The sequence below is a fragment of the Aphis gossypii genome, chromosome 2 (assembly GCF_020184175.1).
Source record: "Aphis gossypii isolate Hap1 chromosome 2, ASM2018417v2, whole genome shotgun sequence".
Lineage (NCBI taxonomy): Eukaryota > Metazoa > Arthropoda > Insecta > Hemiptera > Aphididae > Aphis > Aphis gossypii.
Window position 1 is genome coordinate 21,865,700 of NC_065531.1, and position 26,498 is coordinate 21,892,197.

The 26,498-nt window shown below is 24.9% G+C and overlaps 1 protein-coding gene across 4 annotated transcripts in view; it reads left to right on the plus strand.

The window, feature by feature from the left end:
* LOC114124326 (alpha-1,6-mannosyl-glycoprotein 2-beta-N-acetylglucosaminyltransferase) overlaps positions 1 to 26,498 on the plus strand; it is a 45,291-nt gene that overhangs the window by 13,957 nt on the left and 4,836 nt on the right. The window contains exons 1-7 of one of the 4 annotated variants that reach the window (XM_050199429.1): positions 4,512 to 4,779; positions 14,270 to 14,390; positions 22,173 to 22,337; positions 22,543 to 22,757; positions 25,174 to 25,386; positions 25,758 to 25,999; positions 26,148 to 26,293. In XM_050199429.1, the coding sequence (XP_050055386.1) occupies positions 22,328 to 22,337; positions 22,543 to 22,757; positions 25,174 to 25,386; positions 25,758 to 25,999; positions 26,148 to 26,293 (826 nt within the window). In that variant the 5' untranslated portion in view covers positions 4,512 to 4,779; positions 14,270 to 14,390; positions 22,173 to 22,327. Of the gene's footprint in view, positions 1 to 4,511; positions 4,780 to 14,269; positions 14,391 to 22,172; positions 22,338 to 22,542; positions 22,758 to 25,173; positions 25,387 to 25,757; positions 26,000 to 26,147; positions 26,294 to 26,498 lie in introns of those variants that run through there. The other 3 variants (XM_027987546.2, XM_027987548.2, XM_050199430.1) reach the window with 3 other exon arrangements.

Consider the following 26,498-nt stretch of genomic DNA (forward strand, 5'->3'; position numbering starts at 1 on the left):
TTTCCTCTTTCTAAAAAAAAAAAAAAATACGAAAAGTAAAAATTAATTTTGTTGAAAACTGGTGTTGAATAAATTTTCCAGAATACGAATTCTAAATGATTTAATGATTTAATAGACTACCTAGTAGAAACTATATAAATGTTGAAAATAGGAGTACTTTTTTTTTGCTTTAAATGTGATGGAATCAAAAAAAAAAAACAAATCATTGTCAATCAATTCTTCGTTTTATTCAGAATGAAAAAAATATACCTATTTATAATATTATTATGTAATGTTTAATTAAATAAATGTAGCTGCGTTAGTATAAAAAAATAAGAAACATTATAAAAAATAACAAAATTGTTACAAACAGTTAATAAATGAATGTAATTAACTAAAGTAATTATTATTTAACATATTATATTGCATAAAAACAATATAGGTACCTAAATATATATATTAGGTATGTATTATGTAAATGCAAATTTTATAATTAGGTAGTCATTCTGTTTAGCGGTTTTTTTTTTTTAACATTAATACAAATAATAATTGAAGTAATGCCTCAAAAGTCACAATTTAATATTTATAATTTGGAACTAAATCATATTTTAAACTAAAACAAAATATATATGAAAAAAAATCAAATAACAATAGCCACGAAGAATCTAACGCTATATTTTGGTTTGACTGATCATATTATTAGGAAAAGGTGAAACTCCATAGAATAGCATTAAACATAATATTATTGAGTTAGGTTTGTTATTGTTTATAAATTATAAACACAATATTATGTAAAATATGAAAACAAATACTAGGTATTTTTATATAAACATGGTAGGTGCCTACATAATATGATACCTAATAAGATACAGTACGCGGATGCACATAATATAAATTATATTTGTAATTTAGTAGGTAAAAGTGTAAAATTATATACTCGACACAATTTCAGTAAATATAAGCTATGTGCAATATGTACATTATTATACATATCTATTATCTATAGCAGCAATCTGCATCATAAACTGATAGCTACTGTAGTAATGAGTATGTGTAAAAAAAAAATATTTTAAAAACAAAGAAATACTATTATAGGCTTGTTTATTACATCTCTTCTACAAACTTATAACACAACAGTCTGTAAATATTACAGCATGTAACAAGGAAATTGTTAACAGATACATTTTAAACTTTGCCTACATAATTTTAGTTTCAGAGCGTTTATTGCTGAATAGCTTTATTAGTTTTAGTAGTTTTACAACCATGTATTTTCTGTGCTTTTTTTCGGAAAATAACTGTTAAAACGACAAAAGAGATAGAAAATATTCATGCTGTAATAACCTCTATATTTTTTTACTAAAATAGTACCATTTGTACCTACCTGTTAATTATTCCGAAGTTTGAACTTATCGGATGCTATATTAAATTGTAATATTGCATAGGTAATGAGAAGTTATAAATAAATTAATTTATGTAGGTAATATCTATTATGTTATAGGTTTTATAACATTCTCAGTTAAAAATAAAATGTCTAATACGATACTATAAGCGTGTAATTATTATACTTGTATTTATAAATGTGTGTAATTAATAAACACGTAGCTTTTTGTATGCAGGTACCTAGGTATGTAACGTAATATTTATAAATGAATATAACGGCAATTTAATAACAAATGGAAATTTATATGCTATTGACTATTGTACAATGCATACTTGCACTTAACCATAATAAATTATAGGCGCATCTACCAACTATATAAAGCCACATTATTGCATAGGTAATATGATATAATATTATTATGTGCATACATTTTTGAATTTAACAAATATAATAACACATCAAATGCAGAAAACCACTTTCTGTGTTTAATATAATATAATATATTTTATCAATGCTATTTATTTAACTATTCATAACATAATATTATATTAGGCTAGTTGTTATACAATAACCGCAATCTACATCATCATTGCTGGACCTTGCAATGTACACATCCAATATTATGACAGAGAATTACAACGCTCTAAACGTCTAGGTACCTATACCATCATTTTCCTTCCTTTGATGAGCATATTATTACATACAAGTATACGTTGTTCCAATTATGTGTTATATACACCGTTATGGAGTAGGCACGAACAATAGAATTTTCCCCTCTCCTCCGCGGTCCACACAGTTTGTGCAAATTATGATGTATACAACTTTTGTAGTTTTTTTTTTCATTCTCAAAGAAACTCATCCCGGCCAAAAATGATTATTTTTTTACTTAATATTTTGTATGGTTATTAAGCATAAAGATAATATGATCCAAGTACTTATGAATATATTATATTATATCTGGCACGTCATATTAAGTTGGAAAGATTTAAAAATCAATATCATTATAGACTATATAGTATTATTATGCATAATTTTAGTATAGTATAATAGTATGTATAATGTATATAGGTATATTATATATAATCTATTCAAGATTAGTTAGAAAAATTAATTGTTTCATCCCTATATTTTTATTTACACGTGAACGACCACTAATAAAATCATTAGATAATATTAATCATTATCATTCGTGTTTATAACTTGTGTCAGTTGTATCATTATATTCATAATGCTTGCATTGGATATTTAAAGGGATTTATCAATGGGTGATATTAAAATTATATTATTTTTTCAAGTATTTTCAAAAAAACTTCTTTATAATTTGAAGCATTGATTATAGAATAAATAGGCTATTCTATAATCAATGCTTGAGGTTCAAAGTGAATAAAAAATTCATCTAATACCTATAGCCAGTAGCGTGTACATGGTGGCGGGAAGGATGCTATCAATTATCAATACCTACGGGCTACGATGCATTTTTTCTTGTATTATATTATTTCATAGAAACCTATACAACGAACGATCACACAGATTTGCCATCGTAGAAATTTCCAATAATTATTTTTACTCTCGAATTCGCGGGAGGTAAAAGACGCGAGGTTCCGTATTTGGGGACCTGAGGTAGTTAATAACTATATGTAAAATTATTGTAAATTAAGTTTTGCAAATGTATAGTACCTATGATATTCAGTTTTATAGCTATGATTTTCTATGATTTTATTTTTTTTTTGAGTGAAGACAACATTTTTCATATATAACATATTATCATAAATCATTTTGTAAACACAATATTTAGGATTTTATATCATCCCTTATAAATATAATATAATTGCCAAAGGGAGCCAGGTCTCTCACCACCTCCTCCCTTTGAATTTGCAACTGGCTAAGTTCCTTAGTCACCAAACAGGAGTGCGTGAGATGGGACTATGGGAGTGAACTATTCTGGCTCTGTTTATAATTATTTGTTCTTTCTTAGATGAGTTCTGGATAGTTTCTGAATATGATCATTTATAGTTACTATGTTTTTGACGTTCTTTAGTTTATTGTTTTCTGAAAGAGAATCCCAGTATAGTTTTTTGTCATTTTTTTTTAATGTTGTTTTATCAGATTTGTATATTAGATCAGATATAATAAATTATATTCGTATATATATAGTATTTATGTGAAATTTTCACTACCTATATGCTATAATTAAAACACGTTATTCTGATGGTATGTATACATTTGTTATTACTTATTAGTTATTTGTTTAATATAGTTTCCATAGTTTATTTTGACGTTTTTTATTCTAAAGGACTTATTTAGTTTGTTCTACCGTCAAATTAATTCCCCAGCTTCCCGGAGGTAAACAATTGTATAATTGTACCTTTATAATTATTTTGTTCCACGCTTTATAAATTTATTGAATATAACCTAATGTTTAAATTTGTTTAATAGTTGACATATGTTTTTGACGTTGGTTTCTACAGGATTTTTTTTTTTTAAGCCACAGTGTAGTCAGAGGATAAGACTAGATATATTTATTTAATAGATTTAATTTAAAATTAATACATATTCATTGTTATGTGATTAATGATTATAATATATTTAATATAGTTACTAATAAATAAACGAAACAAAGATTGAAGTCGAGTATTATATATTTTTGATTACACTTACACTTAATACCTACCACTTAAAATATTACGAGTACCTTTATTTCGTTCAATTGAAATATAATTCTATAGAAATACAGAACTGATAAATTAAAGTGGCCATACTCGAACTTAAACTTCTCAAGTACATTAATATATTATAATTATATTTAAATACTTATAAATAACTGCCTGTTTAGTGTTTAGTCATAATCATTTTTGTTTTTTGGCAAGTATAGGCAGCTGTATCTATGACAAATTACAAATCGAAGGTGTGAATGTATTAAGTGTATTATTGTCACTAACAATCGTGGATAAATATGTGGAAATAATTGAATTGACAATAATTCTAGTAAGTATTAGATTCGCGAATTGGTTTCCGCGAAGGTCTTCGTCGATGCGTTTGTAGGTCACACGCTGCGACTGGCCGCTTGGAGCACGTCGGTCAGCCGGCCGGGGCGGATAGCGAGTCATCCACACCGCCGCGCCGGTGTTTATGTTTATTATTTTTTTTTTTTGGTGAACCTTTCATTTCACGAAGCAGTGATTGTGATAGTCTTATCATTCCCGTCTGATCCGTCTGATGCTCGTTGCGTCCGTCCTCGTCGTATCTAACCGGAATTTTAAAATCATAATAATAATATTATTATTAAAATACATTAATAGTATTACACCTTAAGTTATTTAATTTTTACCGTCGATGGTAAAAATGAAACAACGAATACAACACAACCGATCATACTACTTCACTACACTGTGAATTATATGTGAACGTCGAACATGAAGGTATGTCAATCGAGTTTATAATGATTATCAGGTACTTACTATAGTTCGCATAGCACCTTATATTTGAGTGAAGGATGGTTGTTATGTGTTATTAAAAGTAGACAGCCTTGTTTCACATTTTAGGTCTCATTCACGGGGTGAACACATAATAACACCGCTAGGTAGACACATTTTATGGGTAACATTGTTTTTTCAAAAATTATACACAATGATGGTTATTTAACTAAAATATTGATTACCTAATAATAAATTCTATTTCTACTCGGTTGAATAAGTATTTTAGTAATGTTTATATATAGGTAAATATTTTTGTTTTTATTGCATAGGTATATTTACATCTATTTTAAGCATAACAATTTCAATATTAATAATTATAGGTATATATTTGAAAAATGCATGATAAAATATTCAATTCTAAGACATAAATTATAATATTTATAAATCATTTTTAAAATAATATACCTATTATATACACTATACTGTAAGTAAAAATTAATTCCATGTACCTATAACTGAAATAATTAGGATAACATGGTATAGTGGTAGGTACTTGAATACTTGATAGTTAATAGACTGTTAAGAAGACCATATTAATTTCTGTTACTAAAGTTTAGATGTCATTAATATGTATAATTATTATCTAATATGTGACTTACATACTTATTAAGAAATGTATCTAAGTGTGTTTATACTAATTTGGGTTCCAAATTCCAGGTAAATTCTATAATGTTTGTTTAAGTTTAAGATGTTTAATTTGTATTTTTTGTAATTTTGTTAAAAATTCAATATCTAAGGTACTTTCTGGTAAGAATGTCAATAATGTTTTAGATAGTATATTATTATTAGTGCTAGACATACTTATTGATAGGCTTTTGTTTAGAATTAACTTTTGGTAGGTACGTAGGTTATTAAAATAATGTGGTAAGTAGCTAATCAAAATACTTTAATACTATATTACATTTACAGTTTAATTAATAGGTAGATATATCCATTTACATTTCTACTTAAACTGTCTGCATCATTAATAATCTTAATCATAAGTTTACTAATGAATTTAATTATTTAATATTATAATACCGATCAATTACTGTTACCAAATTGTTATGACTACTGTTAATAGTGCTATAAAAAATAATTACTATATTAAATCACTTATCAATAATTAAGTAAGATAATAGCAATGTGAATTCTAGGGTAGTTACAGGCTATACCTATGTGAATTAAATAAATTACTATTTGATATAAACATGTAATCAAAAATATTTAAGTATGTACCAATGTTACCTTATATTACTCATAATACCTTTGTCCTATGTTATACACAGTTTTATTAAAATAATTAAGTACATAATCTAACAAATATCAGTATGTTTCTAATAGAAAAATAACAGATTAACATTCTTAATATTATGATTATTATGAACTATCTAATAGCTAATAAATGCCAGGTTAATATGTTATATTTTTGTTTTACATAATTCCCTAGTTACTTAAACATTTAAATATTATGAAAGTCTCATTACTTTGGTATTTTATTTAACGGATAATCTATGGTGAAAGATGTAGCTTTCACTGTGCCTTAACTTTTTTGCATGTTAATCCAATGGCCCATTTAGGCTTTTTTAATTACATATTTTAGTATTGATAAATTAATAAAACAATTATTAGGTATCTACAATTAATTATAAATTTTAATTGGTTGGTATTAAGAATAATTTAATAAAAGATAATCCTAAAAATTAAAAACAAAATGTAGGGTCCTAGATTTAGGCAGGTATAACAATTTTAAATTGTTTCTTATATAAAATGGTATTATAACTTACAAATATAACTGTTTAAAACAGTTAAATTAATCATAGTTTTTATGGGTGATGGTTGAAGCCCTTCATGGTAACGTATGGTGTATTTAAAAATTTTAAATCCCTTCTCCATTGAGTTGAGCTTCAAATACGTCATTGTCAGAATTAAGCTACCTAAATATAAAGTTAAATAAGAAGTATCTACAATGAAATATTTTTATATTAATCATATTATTCCTAAATACTAGTGTTAAATATAGATTATAGGTACTATGTTTTGGTACTCAATAGTCAATACTTTTATAAATTTTAGTTGTTAAATGGCATAAAGTATAATATTTGAAACTGAAATGGTACCTTTTTCAAGTATAATACATTAATTTTTTTAACTCAGTTAAATGAATAAGAATCACTTTAAACCAAAGACCAATGGATAGGTTAGGTAGCTGAAAATAATAGATACTTAATTTTATTTGTACATTTAATATACCATGACTGCCGAGTTAGTGATGTGGAAAAAATCGGTATAATATGTATTTACATTGTTGGTATTCTACCTATTTAATAAAATTTGGTACAATTATTTCTATTTTTTGTCTCTTGGCACATTTCATTATGTTTGTATTATACATATTTTTCATGTTCCATTATTCAATGTACCTCCTTATATTTTGTTGTTTGTATCATTGTTGTTAAAAATCCCTGTGGCGATTTTTTTTTAATTAGTTGTCTGTTTGATTATTGTTTTGTTTTTTTTAAGAATTAACATCTCTTGTTGCAATTTTATTATTAGTTTTTTTTTGGAAAAAATATATTTTATTAAGTACAACTAAGTTTTCTATATTGCTTATTGTTATTGTGTGTACCATAAAATCATAAATATAGTAAATGTAATAAGTAGTTAATAATTTAAATAATAATATCAAATTAGTTTGTGACTAACCTTATTATTACACATAAATAAGTTAAAAACTATACTAAATTATTTCATTAAATAGTGTAGTTTTTTCTTTTTGCCTTAATTATTTACTTTTTAAATAGTTCATCGGCAATTTATATTCCATCAATTTGAGGAAGTGATTGATTTTATAACTATCCTTTATTGTTTTTTCGTATAATAATTTTACTTTTTGGGAGTGCAAAAAGTTTAATTATTCATGCTACACTTTTATAGATTAATTTTGAAAAAAGTTTTTAACTGTTTACTTTAGAATATAATTTTTCAAATTGTCTATATGTTTCAAAGAAAATGTGAAAAACAAGAAAAAATGTTAGCAATGTTTGGTATATCTGATACGCATTCAAACAGATTATCATTTTATGTAAATCATGATTTAATTTATTTAATTTTTTAAGTGTTATAATGAAATTATTATATTAATAATTTTAAAATACCCTTATACTTACACCACTTATATTATTATGCACTATGCTGGGCGAAATTAGACTATTAATTTAGTAATTAATATAGAAATTGTTATCTTGATAGTTTTTTAGAATCAATAAAGTTATCCAAATGTTACTAACACATGACTTCTTAATCATGTAACTTTAATTTATTTTCTTCCCTCTTTATCAGTTATGTAATACATATGTATTTATATATTTACGTATTCCATTTCAATAAAATATAGCAACAGTAGATTTTATTTGACTGTGTTTCTTCATTTTGAAATATTTAGAGCTGTAACCTATAAAATTATCAGTATATTCAAGGTAGTTATAATAACCTAATTATTTTAGAACAATTTTAAAATTAAAAGAAAATTAAATTTTAGAGTAGTGTTACAGGTGCTTTATAATGTTTTGTTATTTATCATTCGGTTGAAAATTCACAGTTTAAAATATGGAAAATGTATTTATTCTAGGATATTTCTCTTTAACAATTTGAATTTTAGTATAATGATTAGACATTTCAAATCATGTCAGTATTCAATATTTATACCTTATTATAAATTTCTATAGTTTAGCACCTAATACTTGAAAATGAAATACAACATACTACTATTAGCCAATTTCTGTTCAGAATTATCTTACATTTTATTATACCTTATAGTTGTTATAACATTTAATATTAAAACACGTTTTGACTTTGGTCTAAATTATTTATATTCTATTTCTATCTTTTAAAAAATATTTTAATATTACTTTTTAATAATTTTGGAGGTGTGATATCAATGCATTACTGGTAAAAAAGTAAATAGGGTCATATTGTTTTGATAAAAATTAATTTCAACAGTTGTAAGTTTATTGATTTATTTATTACTCAATTATACTATTCCTTTTTTTTGTGTTGTAATTTTGATAAATTGAATATCGCTTTTTTTATAAAATCATAAATTATAAATTGAATGAATAAATAGGTAACAACATCATTATACATTAAATATTTTTCATTGTAGTATTATTCAATATTATACATATTTTGATTCGTCATATTTATTACGAGTTTATTTTAATGTACTATGGTTCAAATAAACTCATCAAATTACTTATGATTGACAATCTAAAGTTTGAAAAATCGTTTGTTTTTTTAGGTATGTAATATTATTTATTTGTAAATACGATTCCACACTCGCCGAATATTAATGTTATATTTAAATACTTATCATTGTGTTATAATGTTTATTATATAAATACTATTTAGTGCCAATTTATTTAAAATTAACGCTTATTATATTATTTCTAATAATTTATTTCCCTTTATTTTTGATAGAAATTAATTTTTTTTTAAATGTTTTTAACAACCTATTATATTATATTTTAAATTTCATAGTCCGGAACATTATTTTTGTATTATAGTGACGTAAAAATATCAAGTCTTGAAGTGAACAATTGCAAAATGTATAAATAAATAGATGATACTCAAGATAATGTTCTTGACAAATTTATAGTGCATTACACCGCTCTTCTAATCTTAAAATTCTGATTAATAAGAGAAGCAATATTACTTAGTTCAATATGTGATGTTTATACTTAAATATTTTGGAAAAATATTAACTTTCAAATTATTAAATAATACATTTATAATGCTTTGTTTTAAAGCATTTTTAAAATAATTAAAATCATTGCTTAGGTTTCTAAATTATGTTGAATTCAGCATTTCTCTAACACTACTATGTGCAATGTTTAATCAATCTTTGTATTTGATTAATACTTAACTGTACGCTCTGCACAGTCTATTATAATAAAGCGGACGAGATGAAAATAAAACGGAAATCGATTGTCCATGGTGTACTAATTATTTATTATTATACTGAAAAGCCGGTTAATTGATTACCTCCCACAAAATACTCGAATTTCTCTGTTCTTGATTCAAATTGATGACGAATGCTATTACTATTTACATATTGTATAAGATCAATTGCAGGGACCTTAAAATATTACTTTTATTGCAAATTTTAGAAAAAATTGCATACCTATTACAGCTTCAGAAGTTATTACAACATAACAGATAATTTAACCACCAGTAGGTATATTCTTATCTCAATAAAAAAATAAATTTGGTTTTTGAGTCTTCTACTTATAAAAGAGACATTTTTCGCGGTATATGTTGACTACTATTTTGAATTTAGGCGTGTTTATTGGAGAACTGTTTAATTCGAAAGAAATTATTTATTTTTATTTTTTTATACGAAATGCTCTGAAAGTTAAATTATGTAATAAATACTAAATAATTTTAAATTAATTAAGTCATATTTATGAAACTATGACTCATATAAGTACGTTTTTTTTCCGTAGCATATATACATACTATTTTATATCTAAAGCTAATTTTAACAATAATTTTTAATTATTTTAAAGTTTATAAATAAAATAAAATAATTATTCTCTAAACATGCTATTTATATGAATTTTTATTAATTATTTGTTTACCTACTGAATGAATTTACGTGTTTATGTGTTAAATGTACTTTGAAAATGGGTAAGTAATTTATGTCTTAAATGATTTTTAACAACAATTTCGTTAAGTAAATAACTTGTTAATATGTTTATTTACATCATATTTGTGTATATTTTTTATATCAAAATGTATTATTCTTATTATTTAAGTCTTTATTAACTATATAAGTAATTAAATTTATAATTATGAATATATTTTAATATTTTATTATAATAAGGAATTACACGCAATTTTAATGATTAATGTATTAATTTTTTTTTAATTTTGTCGACTCACAATTGTCTGAGAATAATCTTTATGTTGAAAACAACTAGGTAATAAAAACTCACTGTTAACAACTTAAGTATAATATGATACATTATATAAATAAAACACCCAATAAAAATATAAGTAATTAAAACGATTATCGGTGCATAGTAATATAATTTTTTTTTAAATTATATTTTTATGAGTGTACCTTTATTTTTTATATTATATGATTACAATATTATAATTGCGTAGGTACCTGTTTAAATATCTCATAAATATGTTATTACTAAATTTTCTAAATTAATGGCTATGACACTAATTAATAATATTATATATACCTTTTTTTAATGTCTTTCAATCGAAAAATTAAATCACTTTCTGCTTTTGATATCAATATTTCTCTTGTAATACTTTTTAAATTAACAGTGATTGAATTCTGTTGAAGAATATTTCAAAATACATCATCTTTCTGCTTACATATTATACATATTTTCTTTTAAAATAATTTGTTAAAGTTTTGGTTCCTTTTTTGTTTTATTTCTTTATATCACTTTAAATTATTAGTTGGGCGATGAATGTATTGATTTTACAATGATGTGTGTGTATTATTTGTTTGTATCTGTCATCACCTTTTAGGGCAGTAAAAATGGTTGGATTATCAGTTTTTGGGGGTGGTTTCTTGTAGAAAATTGGAGTTCGTTTATAAGATGGTCAAATTTCTTTTCAGAATACTTAAAAAAATCGTTTGGAAAAACAAAATTAATTGATTTATTTTATCATAACTAATAAAAAAATAAAAAATAACCACATCAACAAATTTTTATCAAGTATTTGTAGTATAATTGCCTATGTATGATAAGATATATGTTTTGAGCTATTATTATAAAAGTCGACTTTTTTTTTTTAATTGTCAATAAATACATTTTTTTTTTGCTTTATCAAAATCCTTGAAATTATATTATAAGGTTCCTCATACGTTGTTTTTAATTAAAATTATTATTAAAAAGTTATGCATAAACCCACTTCTAATTTTTATAAGTGTTTGAAGTTCAAATATTTACGACATTAATAAGTACTTCGTAAATTAACTATTTATTCTGAAATGATTTTTATTATTTTGTTGTTATTCAATAACTAATTACCATAGAAATTTGTAATTTTCACCAAATCTTTATATTATAATTTTCTATCAATGGTATCATTTTAAAAATATGCTATTTATACGGGCACTATATAGGAATTATTTATATAGGCATTGGACATTTTTGATTTCTTCAGTTTTATTTCTATATATGTTGATGAAATTGTTTTTGCTCGGAAAACATTTTTGAGAATTTATTACATGATTATAAGAGTCGTGTATTTCTTTGATGAGTTTCCATTCTGGTTTAATCTATTCTGTGGTCTTACGTTGAATGGATTATTCTATATATTATATTATACGTTATACACACCGATGTCTGATACTATAAATATGATTAATTATAATTATTGAAAAAAAGTATACTATTTTTCTTTTATTAATTATAGCAAGATTGAAATAGTCTTATACTATCCAATTTTATTTAATATATATATAGGTAGCGTATCTACACATCTAAATATGAGTACCTAATTGATTTATAAACTGCATAATTAAACAGAGCATATATTGTATTTGTAACAATTTTTAAATTTAAAATTATAAAAATCGCAAATTCAATTTTGTTATATGTAATAACTACTATTTTTATGTATATATTATTATATTGTAATAATAATTATTGATCAATTTAGAAGAGTTGGTAAAGGCATAGCAATAAAATTCTATAGAAACGTTTTTTAAAATTATTATTGGTATTCCACAAAATGATATCATCAAAATTCCATTGGAAGGTTTAAATTGAATACTCGATTGAATATAAGAAAAAAATATTAAGTAAAACTAAATAGATCAATTCTGACTTTAATTCAATGCTTTTATTCCTATACATCGTATAGTATCTTGAAACGACTAGACGTGTTTTTATTTTATTATTCATTGGCTTACACAAATATTGAATATAATATATAATATATTCGGGTTATATTTGAAATTGAACACTAATACTTAGAATTAGATAAAAAAAAAAATTAAAAAATAAGATTAGAGAATAATATATACAATATATAGTATAGAAATAGTTGTATTAAAATTATTAATCAAAACACAGCAAATTGTGAATAATATTATTATTTTTTTTTTTTATCAATTTTTTTTAAATATTAAGAGGGCTGGAGCAACCATATTTTTCATACATTTAGCTCAATAAGCGAAGGATAATTAAATACTTCCAGTAGTTCGATTTAAATTTTGAAAACTAATTTTAGTTTGTCTTCTTCTTTTCTAAATTTGCTTTTGTTTTATAAATTGTAACTAATTATATTTAGATTATTTGAAAAAAATTAGGTACATGGAATATATATACCCCATATATGAGAGGAAACTAACCATTAGTATCTTTTTTTGAAAGTAAATTATAACAGTTTACAAATAGTATCAATAATATAACAATAACCCATGATAACCGACAAATACGAAAATCGTAGTTAGATTGTCTGATTTTTATTTTAGATGTTGATTGACATTTTTAATTTATTCTCGATGTACACGTTATATTTACACATTTTATTCTTTAAGTGAATGTTTTTTTCTCTAGTCTCATATTTTTATAAAAAGACTATTTTCTATCACCATTTTGGTATCCATTGCCTTAAAAACCTAGTCGAAACCCATAACCAACAACAGAAATAATTTTCACTGAAACAATAGCTGTAGCCCAGAGCCCTGTAGGTACAGGTAAGTCTTTCATCGTTGTTAAAATAGTGAATATTACCTATGATTCTTCTATTTATTTTAATTTTTAAATTTTCTCAATATATAATACTTAACATGCATTATGCATATATTTATGAGTGTTTTTTTTTTAACTACTATAATGTATTTGAAAAATAAATATAATACCTAACGTCTTATTATTATTGTTTTTAAATTACTTTTATTTAAATCATAATAAAAGTATATATTTAAAAACTTTTAAAGTATAACGTATTACATAGAAAATTAACTTTAGTATTCATTTTACACACTAAAATATTGTGTAATATAATATATTTATATATCTAAATGAAAGTGGATTAGTACGTCATATTGTAATATGTTCATTAATCATTCATGAAGTGCCTAGTAATATTAAAAATAGCATTTAAAATATAATCAAAATATATATTTTTATTTTGAATAGTGTTTTAATTTAAATGTATTTTTGTTTGTTCCTTTTTTTATAATTTTTTGGCTAAATTAGTGTATGTAAAAGTTTTAGGAGCTCATAAGACTATAATTAAATATGGAATTTAATTTAGATAATACTGTATCCATGTATTTTTTTTTTTATAATTTCCTAGTTGAAGTAACTAAATAAAAATGATTTGATAATTTCATAAACAACGTAAATTATTATATGATATTATTGTTTTGTATAGATTTTAACCTTTTATATAATTTTTAAAATATTTTCAGATTTGTATTCTATCTCCATTAAAATTTTCGACTGTATATACAAAAACTAAAAATTATACTTATTGCTCAGATAATGGTTTACAACTTTTGTTTGGCGTTAAGGAGCCTGTCATATTGTCAAGTGTGTATAAAAAAATGACTTAATTAATTAATTTATATATAATTAGCTATTGATAGTCATTGTAAAAGATATATTTGTGTCTTACAATTTGAGTATAACCGTCTCAAACGGTTTTAGTCTTAACATATATTTAAATTAATTACGGCATTAAAAAACCGGGCGATGAGGAATCGTCTCGCTTAGATCTTCTTAGTGCGTAAGCCAGGATAATTATTATTTTTATTGTAAAAAAAAAAAATTAGATAATTTATAATAATTATTATAAATAGAAGCTACGTGGTAAAATATAAAAATATACAAAAAAAATACAACAGGGCTTTATAGATGCTAAAGTGAATTACGTAAAAAGAACTTTTAGTCAAAAATACATAGATTATGTACTTAATTATGTGTTTGGGCCTTCTATATTTAATTCATTAAATTTTGACGTAAAACAGAAATTATTTTATTATATTAATAAAAATCAAAAAATTAGAGTAGCAAATAAATGCGTACTGTGCAATTTATCATAAATTCATTGTTATTGTAGGTAAACATTATTTCATATTAACATTTTTTTCCATATTTTATTATAAGTTGTTTATTTAGGTATATGTTTTTTTTTATGTTGAATCTTTTTTATACCGTAATTTTTTTTTCATTATGTACTAGTACTAAATATTATTACTTAATTGTATTTTTTTATTAGTTTTATAATTTACAATTTAAATTTTTGATTCCGTGTGTAGCGTTTTCTTAATAATTATTATAGTAGAACTTTAACACGAGCTAATAGATACCGATATCATAATACTGTATTATTATAATCATCCGATTAAAAGTAGTTCTTTACAAACAAATACAAATAAAAATTGTGAAATCACCCTGCAGTACATTATTATTGATTAAGTGTAGTCTGTTTTTTTTTAACTATAATTTTTCGCATACAGTTCTAATATATTACCTAGCTTAACAACGTTCCGCTGCATAGCAACGTTATTATAACATTAATTGCAATGTATATTGTATTATAATATATTATATGATTTAATGATTTACCAACCATGTTTACTCTTAAATTGTTCATTTATTAACTGTATTACTAATAGTAATATACCTACATTTATAGAACCTTATAATTGATTTTCGTATGCAATATTGGCAATCGTGAGTGACTTACTTAATGATAAAGTGCCTACACTATAGAGACCTAAATTGTACAGCGATGATAGATCCCGTTTAATAAATTAATAAAATAACTTATTTTAATGTAAATTATCGAGAAGGAATGTTGAGAATGGATATTCTTATTAAAAAAATAAATAAATGTTTTTGTTACAGATAGACATTCCTTAAATGATTTAAAAAATATAGCTTTTTATTTTATACTTAAAAATTTGATAAATTTTGAGCGAATGCATAACTAAAGAATAAAAAAATAATAAGTTTGCTTAGTGTAACACGCTGTGTATGATATACTAAATTACAACGTATAATCACACGACAGCGATCGGCAGACGGTGACGGCGGTGTTGTCTGTCGGCTTTTGCCGTCATCACAGCGGTGTGTTGCGGACATCCGTGCAGTTTGCAGTTCACGCCGCGCCGCTGGAACAATATGCGCGTAGATTTATGTGGGTGGGGGTGGAAAAGACGAAGACGATGCGCTGAGTTATATTTTATTATTATATACATTGAACTGCTGGGTTGTCGTGACAACGGTTGTTTGGATCGCTGCGTCGCTCGTGAATTCGGATAGGGGTTCAGGTGCATGTGGAAGGGTCGGTTTAAGGGATGGGGTGTGCCCAGGTTTTGTGCACCCGGCAAGCGTTAAACTGTCCGTGCACGAGGTTCAAATGCAAATTTCTTAAATTGTTTTACCCCTTTCATCCAGTGGCACCCACCAATCTATAACTGATATCTCAGCCTCCTCAACAATGACAAACGTTAGACCATAAAAATATTCTTTTATATATTATAATATTAGGTATAAGCATATTATATATATAGAAATAGATAAATAATAATATATACATATATAAAATCTAAATTATATATAAATAATACATTAGTAAGTAGGTAGTATAACCTCAAGGGAGTAGTGATTCCTTGATCGAGAATAGCTGATCGATAGTAAAATATATTTATATTTATAAAGAGAGGTTGCCGGTTGGGAATTGGAAACTTTGAATGCAATTTGAAATTGCACGATAATAAAATCTTACCATGCGTCATCTATACTAACGAGATAACTGACTTATTAGTTATTAATTTAATTAATAAATAAAGATTTGCTGATAACTAGACAAAAATGTAAATAATCGACTTCCGACAACGAAAATACATGTTTTATTCGATAAGGTATTTTAACTTGTACAGTCGTATTTTATTCGTTTTGTTTTGGTTTTATTTATTTATGGCTTTGTATAGTATTGTTTTATGTTGTATTATATAGCCTGCCTCACCCTGGAAATGGTTTTAAAGTATCGACCAACATAATTAAAATAATAGATTTTTTTTTTAGATTCTATGAGCAGTACTTTATACAATATACTTTTTGTTGTTGTGAATACACTTTTAGGTTTGTGATTGTGTAAATATTTTAAAACTTTAATTTATACTCGTATATAGTATAATAATATTTTACTATTTTTTGTATAGTTTTGACAGGAATGAAAATTCATAATGAATATATTTAAATGCTTTAATTTATACTTTAAATTGGCCACAAATTAATTATTTACTATGTTTTCCTTCTAATTAACATTTTAGTTTTTGAATTTTATTATGAAATATTTTTATATTTTTAGTAAACCCAAGGTGCTATAATATTTGTTTTATAACTGTCGTATTTTTTATGAAATTATTGTAAAACACAATTTTAGGTGAAAGTTTTATTTTTCACTTCTGCGTTGGTTGAGAATTGAACTTAAATTGTACTTAAAAATATGATTTTTAGCAAAATCTAGCTAGATTATAACCTAGGTCACATTTTTAGTAACTGAGCTTTGCTTAGAATCTTTCAGTACGAATTTATCAACTGTTTTAAAATTTGAAAACAATCGCTCTAGTGAATAGTATTCAACAATCTATTTTAGTACTATGTGATGGCTTTAAAATTTATTATTTTTAATGTAAATATGACATGGTTATATTCTTATGGTTTAATAATATTAAACCTACAGTATAAAAAGCATACAGGAAAATGTATTTAATTTAATGAATGACAAGTTGATTAAGGACAATAGATATTGTGTAATAATACATAAGTACCTTACTTGTGGTATTTATATTTTTGACTATTATTAAAAAATTACCATAAGTTTTTCTCTTCCAAATTAAAAATGTGTAAGTTATTTTAAATATTTCAAGGTCATTAGATACCTATTTGCAGGTACCTAATGACATTATTATAACAACTGAGGAAAATATGAACATAATTTGGATAAATGTAATATTTAAAAGTATAAAATGTCAAGGATATAAATAACGAATTTATAATAATTATTTTAGTTTTATTTAAATGAAAATTTGTTTTATTCTAATATTACTATTGTTCTAAATACACATGTAGATTCTTATATATAAAAAAGAGACCATAATGGATTAAATGTATTTATTGACACCTAAGCACTCTCAAGATTTATGGTTTAAATAATATAATAATGATATATTACCTACGTGATGGCCACCACAACTTTATTCTTATTTTCACTGACAAATATATTTTTTCTAGTTATTGTTGTAGTGAATTAACTTTGTATTAAATTTAAAAATGAAAATAATTGTTATTAATTACAATATTATTTTTCAATTATAAAAAAATGTTTGTTAGGCACCACTTTTTAATAATTTAATGAGTTTAAAAATTATTTGATGAAGTTCACCTTTATTAAATATTTACTAAGATTTATCAAAAATTGAATGTTATAATATTTTTACTCTTTATTAACCTTTAAGTAAAAGCAGTCTTGACAGACATTGTTTAATTAGTGTTGATGACTACAAATGATAGTGAATTGAATATTTGGATAATGTATATTATCATTTATATCTATGAAATTAGTTTGTTTTCTTGTTAAATTTTGTTATCACAGTAGGTGCAAAGTTTAATGATTCGTTGGTTAATAATTTCATTTTGTTTTTAGTTTGTTTTTTATAGTTAGTATGTTTCATTAATTAAAGTAAATTCTTTTATCAGACGTAATAGGTATATAGTTATTTATTAGCTTTTTAAAATATAAATATTTTAATATAATAGAAGTTTAATAAACAATTTAATTTCTGTTACGTTTGAACATCAGATTTGATTTAATTTATGTTCGTTTAAAAGAACTCAAATTGTCACATAAATTATTGAAAAAATATCATATATTTTTATAAATATTTAATATTGTTATAATAAATTTAGATAAACATGTATCAAAATTACTTAAGTTGTTTATAAGAAACATTTTATGTAACAATTATAATATTTTATAGATATGTTTTAAAGAATATCTAGTAATCGTAACAATAAGAAAAATATACAAAATAAAATTAATTAATTTCAATTGAATTCAAGGTGTCTATATATATTAATAAATTAGTAAAATATAATATTGACTTTTTCATGAATATATTATTTTGTTTGCTAAAATGTTATATTGTGTATTTTGTATATTATTAGTGTTTCCTTGTAGTACTTATTTTAAATTATCGGGTTTATTTATTTGTGTTAATTATAGATTATTTTACATATGCTTACTTCATTTTATCTCGAACTGATATTATTTTATATTAGAACTTGGAAGTGTTATATATTAAATTACTTTGTTTATTAGAACTTCATTTAATACGCTTTTATAATTTTTAATTTATTGTAGGTATACTCTAATTTTTAATTGTAGGTATGTATATTGACTTGTAATGAATTATTATTAATCTATATTCTCTAAAGTATATAAAAAATAAAATTAAAATAACGCCGTAAAGGATTCTTTTTAACCATGTATCAACACCAATAAAAAATAACCTAAGTTTTTACAAAAGTTGTTTATTATATATTTTAAAAAAGTCTAATAATTCTATAAAAAAAAAAAAAAAATGGAAAAGACTCATTGTTTATGGTTTTATTCAGTGAATTACGTCATCTCGGGGCTGTTATTTGCAACAAACAAAAATATAAAACTAGGTTATGTTACATTTTATTTTTAACTATTTTATACTTGTATACTTGTTAAACTGTACAAACATTATATTAAACATTAAACCTAACATCATTTCTTGGGATATATAATATTTTCAATTACCTAAATGTACACCAACACCTGGTAAAATGTTAAAAAATGCAAAATAACAATGTTTCATTTTTTTAAACGTTATTATTATTAAGACATTTCGCATAACATAATTTATAATCTTTAGATTACAAGTTAATATATTTTACTCTTAATAATACAATAAAGTTGGGTGTTGTATAGTATTCATATTATATTAAAACGTATACAGTACCTATATTATTTGATTAAACAAATAATTCAAACTAAATTCACGCTTTACAGTTGTCGCTGACATGGCGTGGGCGTAGACCTGGGTCGATTAGACTACGATATCGCGTCATAACCCCGCAGCATCACTAACAAATAGTCAAGTCTACTTTATGGATCACCTGTTAATTTAGATTGTCAACTTTATTATTTTTACTAATTCATATGTAATATTTGTACATTTCTAAATTTCTTATACTATATGTGGTACATACAGTGAAATGACGCTCGAACCATGTGAAGGAGAAAAAAAGAGACATTTTGTAGTATTTAATGTAATGTATACTACTATGTATACCGGTTGTTTGCTAAAGTGGATAAGAGCAAAACTAAATTGAATGGAAACTAAGGGTTGCAAAAAAACATTCTTGTTTTTACCTAAAACCCCATGAATATCTCATTATGTACAAAACTTTGGCATAATTTTGTTATGGATGGTTTTATTTCTTTCCTTTTCCTTTCTTTTTTTTTTTTTTTATGTTTTGATTTGCCTGTCGATTATTTATTTTCCGTTCTTGCTGCATAACCCCCATATCTATCGGCTAACTGCGAGAATTTATCTAACGACCTGAACATAACGCGTTATAACATTTCAATATATATACTCAATTGTATATACGTTTATTGAATGGAATCATTGGAATTTTGAATCTTGGAATTAAATATCGTTTTATTTAAAAAAAAAAAAAAATTAATCTTTAGATTTTATCGATGTATACACAAGTATATAGAGTTTCAACAACAATAGTTGTAGTTTATAATAAAGAATAAACTTATTTTAAAGATATAGCTTATTTTTATAGTGTGAAATAAATAAAAAAGAAAAAAAAATAATGCAAAACTGAAATGTAAAACAGCTATTAGGTATATGCTATAGCTGTGATAGGTATAATACTTTTGTTAAATTATTATAAATTAGGTACTATCATATATACTTATACTTAGTATTTAGGTTAGAATACCTAACCTATATAGGAGTATACATATATTATAAATATTAAAATGTTGAAAATTCATTGACTATATATATATATATGAAAAAAATGGGCACTAGTAAAATATCAAGCCTAAACTATAGCCAAGATTTAATTGTAAAAAAACTTAAAATATAACAAAAAATGTGTTTTAATATTGTAAATCCTTGAAAATATATAATGTGATGACATACATACTATTATAATTTAAATTAATATTTATAGTTAGCAAAACATATTACAATTAATCTTATTATTCAAGTATTTTAAGTAAAAAAATTAAGTTTATTTTTAAAAATAACTTTAAAAAACTCATATTTTACTTTGTGAAATTGTTTAACAAATATTATTATTTTTTTTATAGATATCTAATTATAAATATTTTGAAATAAGTTTCAAAGGTATTCTAAAAGGTCAATATATTTTTAATCAGCGTTCAACATTCCGTGAAATGTCCTCGGTTTGTAATACAATGTTGATCGATGCATGATATTGCTGTATCGGTCATACACGTTAGATATATGCGTTCGGTTTGCTAAATAATTTCACTTTTCCGATTTTTCGATGCAATACATTTTATTTATGGGTATAATTTAATTAATTTCAATTATAGGTAATACAATTTATTTTTGTACAGTATAATATTTGTAATAGCAATTGTACCTATACCCATAACACATAAATGTAAAATTTTAACGTCTTAACGGTCATATTTTGTATAATACGTTTGCATTTTGATATTATGTATGAATGTAGATATAACACTATTAAAATACATTACACGTAGGTGTCTCAAGTTACAGAATATCTTATACTCAAGTTTAGAATATTTAATCGTTTATAATTACAGTATGATTTTAAAAGTTCATACATACATTATTAATAAAGATAATATATTCTATACACGAGTAAAAGCTCTACATTAAAAATATAAAACATTTATTATTAACTAGCTATTGTATTTTAAAAAGAGAGAAATATAAAATCTAAGCGTTAATTAAACACTAAATTGCTATTGTAATTGATTGATGGAATGTTGCACGTCAAAACATATTAATGAATTAACCATTGTGACGCTTGAATTGAGTTATTAACCGTGTAGTTGAAGATCGATAAAAATGATGACAGTTAGGTGTATTAATATTTTTTTCTACTTTTTATTTTGATGAAAATCTAATAAATTAAAATTATTTTAGGTCTATATTTGCATTTAAATAAATGTTAAATGGTCAAAAATCGTTTTACGGTTGCATTTGTAAATAATATATTAATATGTGTTTTTTTTTTTTTTACTATTTTCAGCTACAAAACCGGCATAGCACCGTGGACGTGCATTCAACGGATGAGCCACTGTTTGATCCGTGTCCATCGTTTTGGGGCTTTTGCGTTTCACGTACGTTCAGCAGGAGACACGCCAAAAAATAGCTGTCAAAGTGACCGAAATAGTCAAATTTGAAATGGCGATCGGTAGGATATATTATACATATATTTTAAACACACTTTTTCTCACGACATCGTTTTAACATCGGACGGCGTGTATGAACTGTCTATTACATATTATAACGATGCCGTATAACGTATATAATAGTTATTAGTTAATATATTAATATGCACAAATATTGTATAGTATTATAATATAATATGTTTTGCTATCGTGCATATATAAATATAGACGTGGTGCGGACGTTTCGACAGAAATTCATCGCCGTGTGTCGGAAACTGGGCATCGGCGTGTGTTTGCGCACCGTCATTTTGATATTTTGTCTCACGTTCTTCTGGGTACAGATGCACATGTCTGACGTGGCCGACAATGAAACGTTACAGATACTGGCCAAGCCGGACGGACTGCTGGACGCTAATGATTCTATGCTCCAACTGGTTCCACAGGTGCGATTTATAAGTGCATACGAACAACAATACTATTTTATACCTATATAGTATACACGTAATGCGTGTACGGCGTATGTCGTGAATATTATACGTAGGAGTTCCATTGCAGATACCTATATCATGCGCGTGTTATTATCGTGTAACATTCATTAATGCGTATTATATCTGATTTTAAATGGGTATATATTTTTTTAAGTTACACAGTTCTTACGTTCAGAGTGATAACTGATTAAACAATTATTAGTTAAATTCAATTCAATTCTCGGTATATACTAATGTGATGGCTTCCCTTTGGTCATATGGAAAACATCTAATCGTTAATCAAATTTATTTATCCCGTCCTTGGTCGCGTAGTATCACTTATAATCAAATTCGCGTCGATTTTATTTCCGAATTAGGTAATCGCATGATTTTAGATCCGGAACCTAGGAAGTTAGGGGTAAAGCAAATGATTCGTTAAAAACAACCTCTACCTACAGCCATATTCGTTCTATTAATATAGTGTTTTCGAAAAATTTTATAATATTTTGGGTTTAACTCATCGAGTTCTCCAAATGATCAGCGATACTCTGCAGGGTTACATTTTTTAAATTACAAAATATTTTTACTTTTTATTTATTCGTATAAATTAAAATATTTACTCTTTTAAAACGGTTTATTTATTTGATGTTCTATTAAATTAATAAGTTATTATGCTCAGATTTCTGAACAGATAAATATTAGTATTATATAAGTATTATTTACTGGGTATTTCACTGTTTATTTTATAAATTATAAGTGTATTCAAATTCTGGTTTATAGAATTTTCAAGCATACATATTTAATGATTTTGTTTCAAATACATAGATTATGTATCTACACTATTTAAAAAATGTTCTGTAGTAAACCTATATTTTATTTCAAATAAAATTTACCTTTATTTCTCTTTTAATTGTTAATCAGATGTCGTTTTTGAAAATATTAATGTATAAGTATCTGAATTGAAATTCAAACAAGTAGTTTAAAATTTATTTATCTTGAATAATAAATACAAGATCTATCCAGTATTACGTCAATTTTGTATTTTTATAAAACCATTATAAGGAATATTATATTTAGTATTTATATTTTAATAACCTAGTAACTACTCTTTCAAGTTTTTATTTAGTTACATAAACATGTTCTAAAATATCAGATGTTAAACGATTTACAAACAGGATGGTTTCTATTTGCTACTTTTTACAATCTCTAAATTAGTGACATATATAAGTTATTAAAACCAATGGGTAAAAATAAAATTTTTTATTTTTTGGGAGAGGATAGGCTTACACATATCGTGGCTTTACGCAACATACGTTAAGATACCCAGTACCCACGGATCTATACAGGAGATTATTTAAATGGTGCAAACAATTTGTATGGTTCAAAACTTTACTTTAATAAAAACAAGGATTTTAATCAATTAATTATTTATCGTCGTTAAAGAAAAAAATATTTTTGTTTTCACTTATCGCGATCATACTTGTTGAATTATTCTGCATAATGACTAGAGCTATAGAATCTCGATTGCAGATTAATATATAGGTTTGTATGTAATTATATATTATTTATTTATTTAACATTTTATATGGATATTTAATTTTTTTATGATACATTTCGGTGGTTTTATTATAGCTTTAAAATTTTAATAATATATTTTTTTTACTTTTAATTAATACATTACGTATTTATATTTTTATGCCAAAAAAATGTTCTATTTACTTTAGTATTCTTACCCAAATAAAGTACTTTTTTCTTGTAATCAAAATTTGAATAATCTAATCTATATTCACGTATAATATAATCTGTTTCATGCTTTTTTAATAATATATATGCGCTATACTACTCTATTTATAATATATGTGTATACCGGATATTTGAAGTCAAATCGCAAGCGGATACGCGTGTTCAATTTTGTTTCCCCCATACGATATAATATTGTATCGATTTTAATACATATCCGCATAATAATCATATCGAGCTTACACGTAGGTTATACGTGTATACTGTATACTATACACCTTATGATAGTATATGCTGTATAAAGATATTAGATGTATTCATTATTCATATATATATATATCAATATAACCATGATGTGTATGTCATCGTAACCAGTGGTAGATATAAAAGTTAAATGTCAGGGCCCCGACATATAAGTATAATATCATTTGACTTTATAAGTGCAAAACGGATCCGATAGTTTAATATCGTATACAAGACTTCTGTTATATTAAACCAAATTTCAGTAAGATGTAGAACGTAGGTATCTCATTGGAATCTATTGACTAAATGGATGCATGTTGAATTTGATTTTATAAAAAACATATTCTTCTATCGTACCATTTTTTTTTTATATTCTAATTTTGTATTTATATATTTTTTTTGTATATAGCATTTGCACAAGTACTTGGTGGCGTTACCTCAGCGTGACCGTCCGCACCAGGCCATATTACCCGGAAATGCCAGTGAACAGGTTGCGACGGCAGTCAGTCTGAATGCATCTGAAATACGACGTCTGATCGATCAGCAAAATTCCAAACAGATCGTGCTCAACGAAGATGTGTTTGGCCCGTTACAAAACGATTCTCTAGTCATTGTCATACAAGTATGCAACCAAATTATTTGATGTGATATAATATGTACCTATATACATTATACATTTATGCATGCACAGACGCTGAGTGCATACTCATGTATTATAATTAATTCATACTACCTATATACAGAAATGCCATTCGCTTGTGTTCGCGTGTAATGTTTATTATTCTTATCCTTATTAACTATACAATATATAAATAATATAATAAGATTCATTATACGTTTCCAAATAAGTATTGAACGCATCTAACGACCCGGAAAATTATTGACTGTAATGATATGGTATTGTAATATTACCATAATACTATGCCACTATATGGCCTGTATATGATTTATGTCGAACACTGTTTATCGTTGATTATATTGGTTGTTCTATAGGTCCACACTCGTATTATGTATCTTCGGCACACTATAGTGAGTCTGGCAAGGGCGCGAGGCATTGAAAATGCATTGCTAATATTCAGTCACGACCATTATGACGAACAAATAAACGAGCTGATACAGATGATAGACTTTTGCAAAACCATGCAGATATTTTATCCGTATTCTATACAAACGCATCCGGTTTCATTTCCTGGTGAATCTCCGGAAGACTGCCCCAGAGACATTACCAAATCAGAGTAATTATTTCATTAACATTTAATATTTGTTGTAATATAGTATACGTTAATGACATTGAAAAATACTGCACCCTCCTTATACCTAAGTCAAGTCATATCATTATATATTATAATGATCTCAACGTTTTTTTTTCTTTGCGGCACATAGTGCGATTAAACGAAAGTGTACCAACGCCATGCATCCGGATCAATACGGCCATTATCGAGAGGCGAAATTCACCCAAACCAAACACCATTGGTGGTGGAAAGCAAACAGAGTGTTCAATGAGTTGGACGTCGTCAGTAATTACTCAGGTATAATATAACGGATTTATCGCTTGTTCCTGGACCTCGAATGTGTGGTAAATTCTGAGGTGGTATATTTGTAATCTATACATTTTAACGGTGGTCGAAAATTTACGTCGGTTTATTTTTGTCACAAGAGTTGCAATATTATCAATATAATATATTTATACATTGGATACATGATGGTTAGACAAGCACGACTATCTCCATTTTT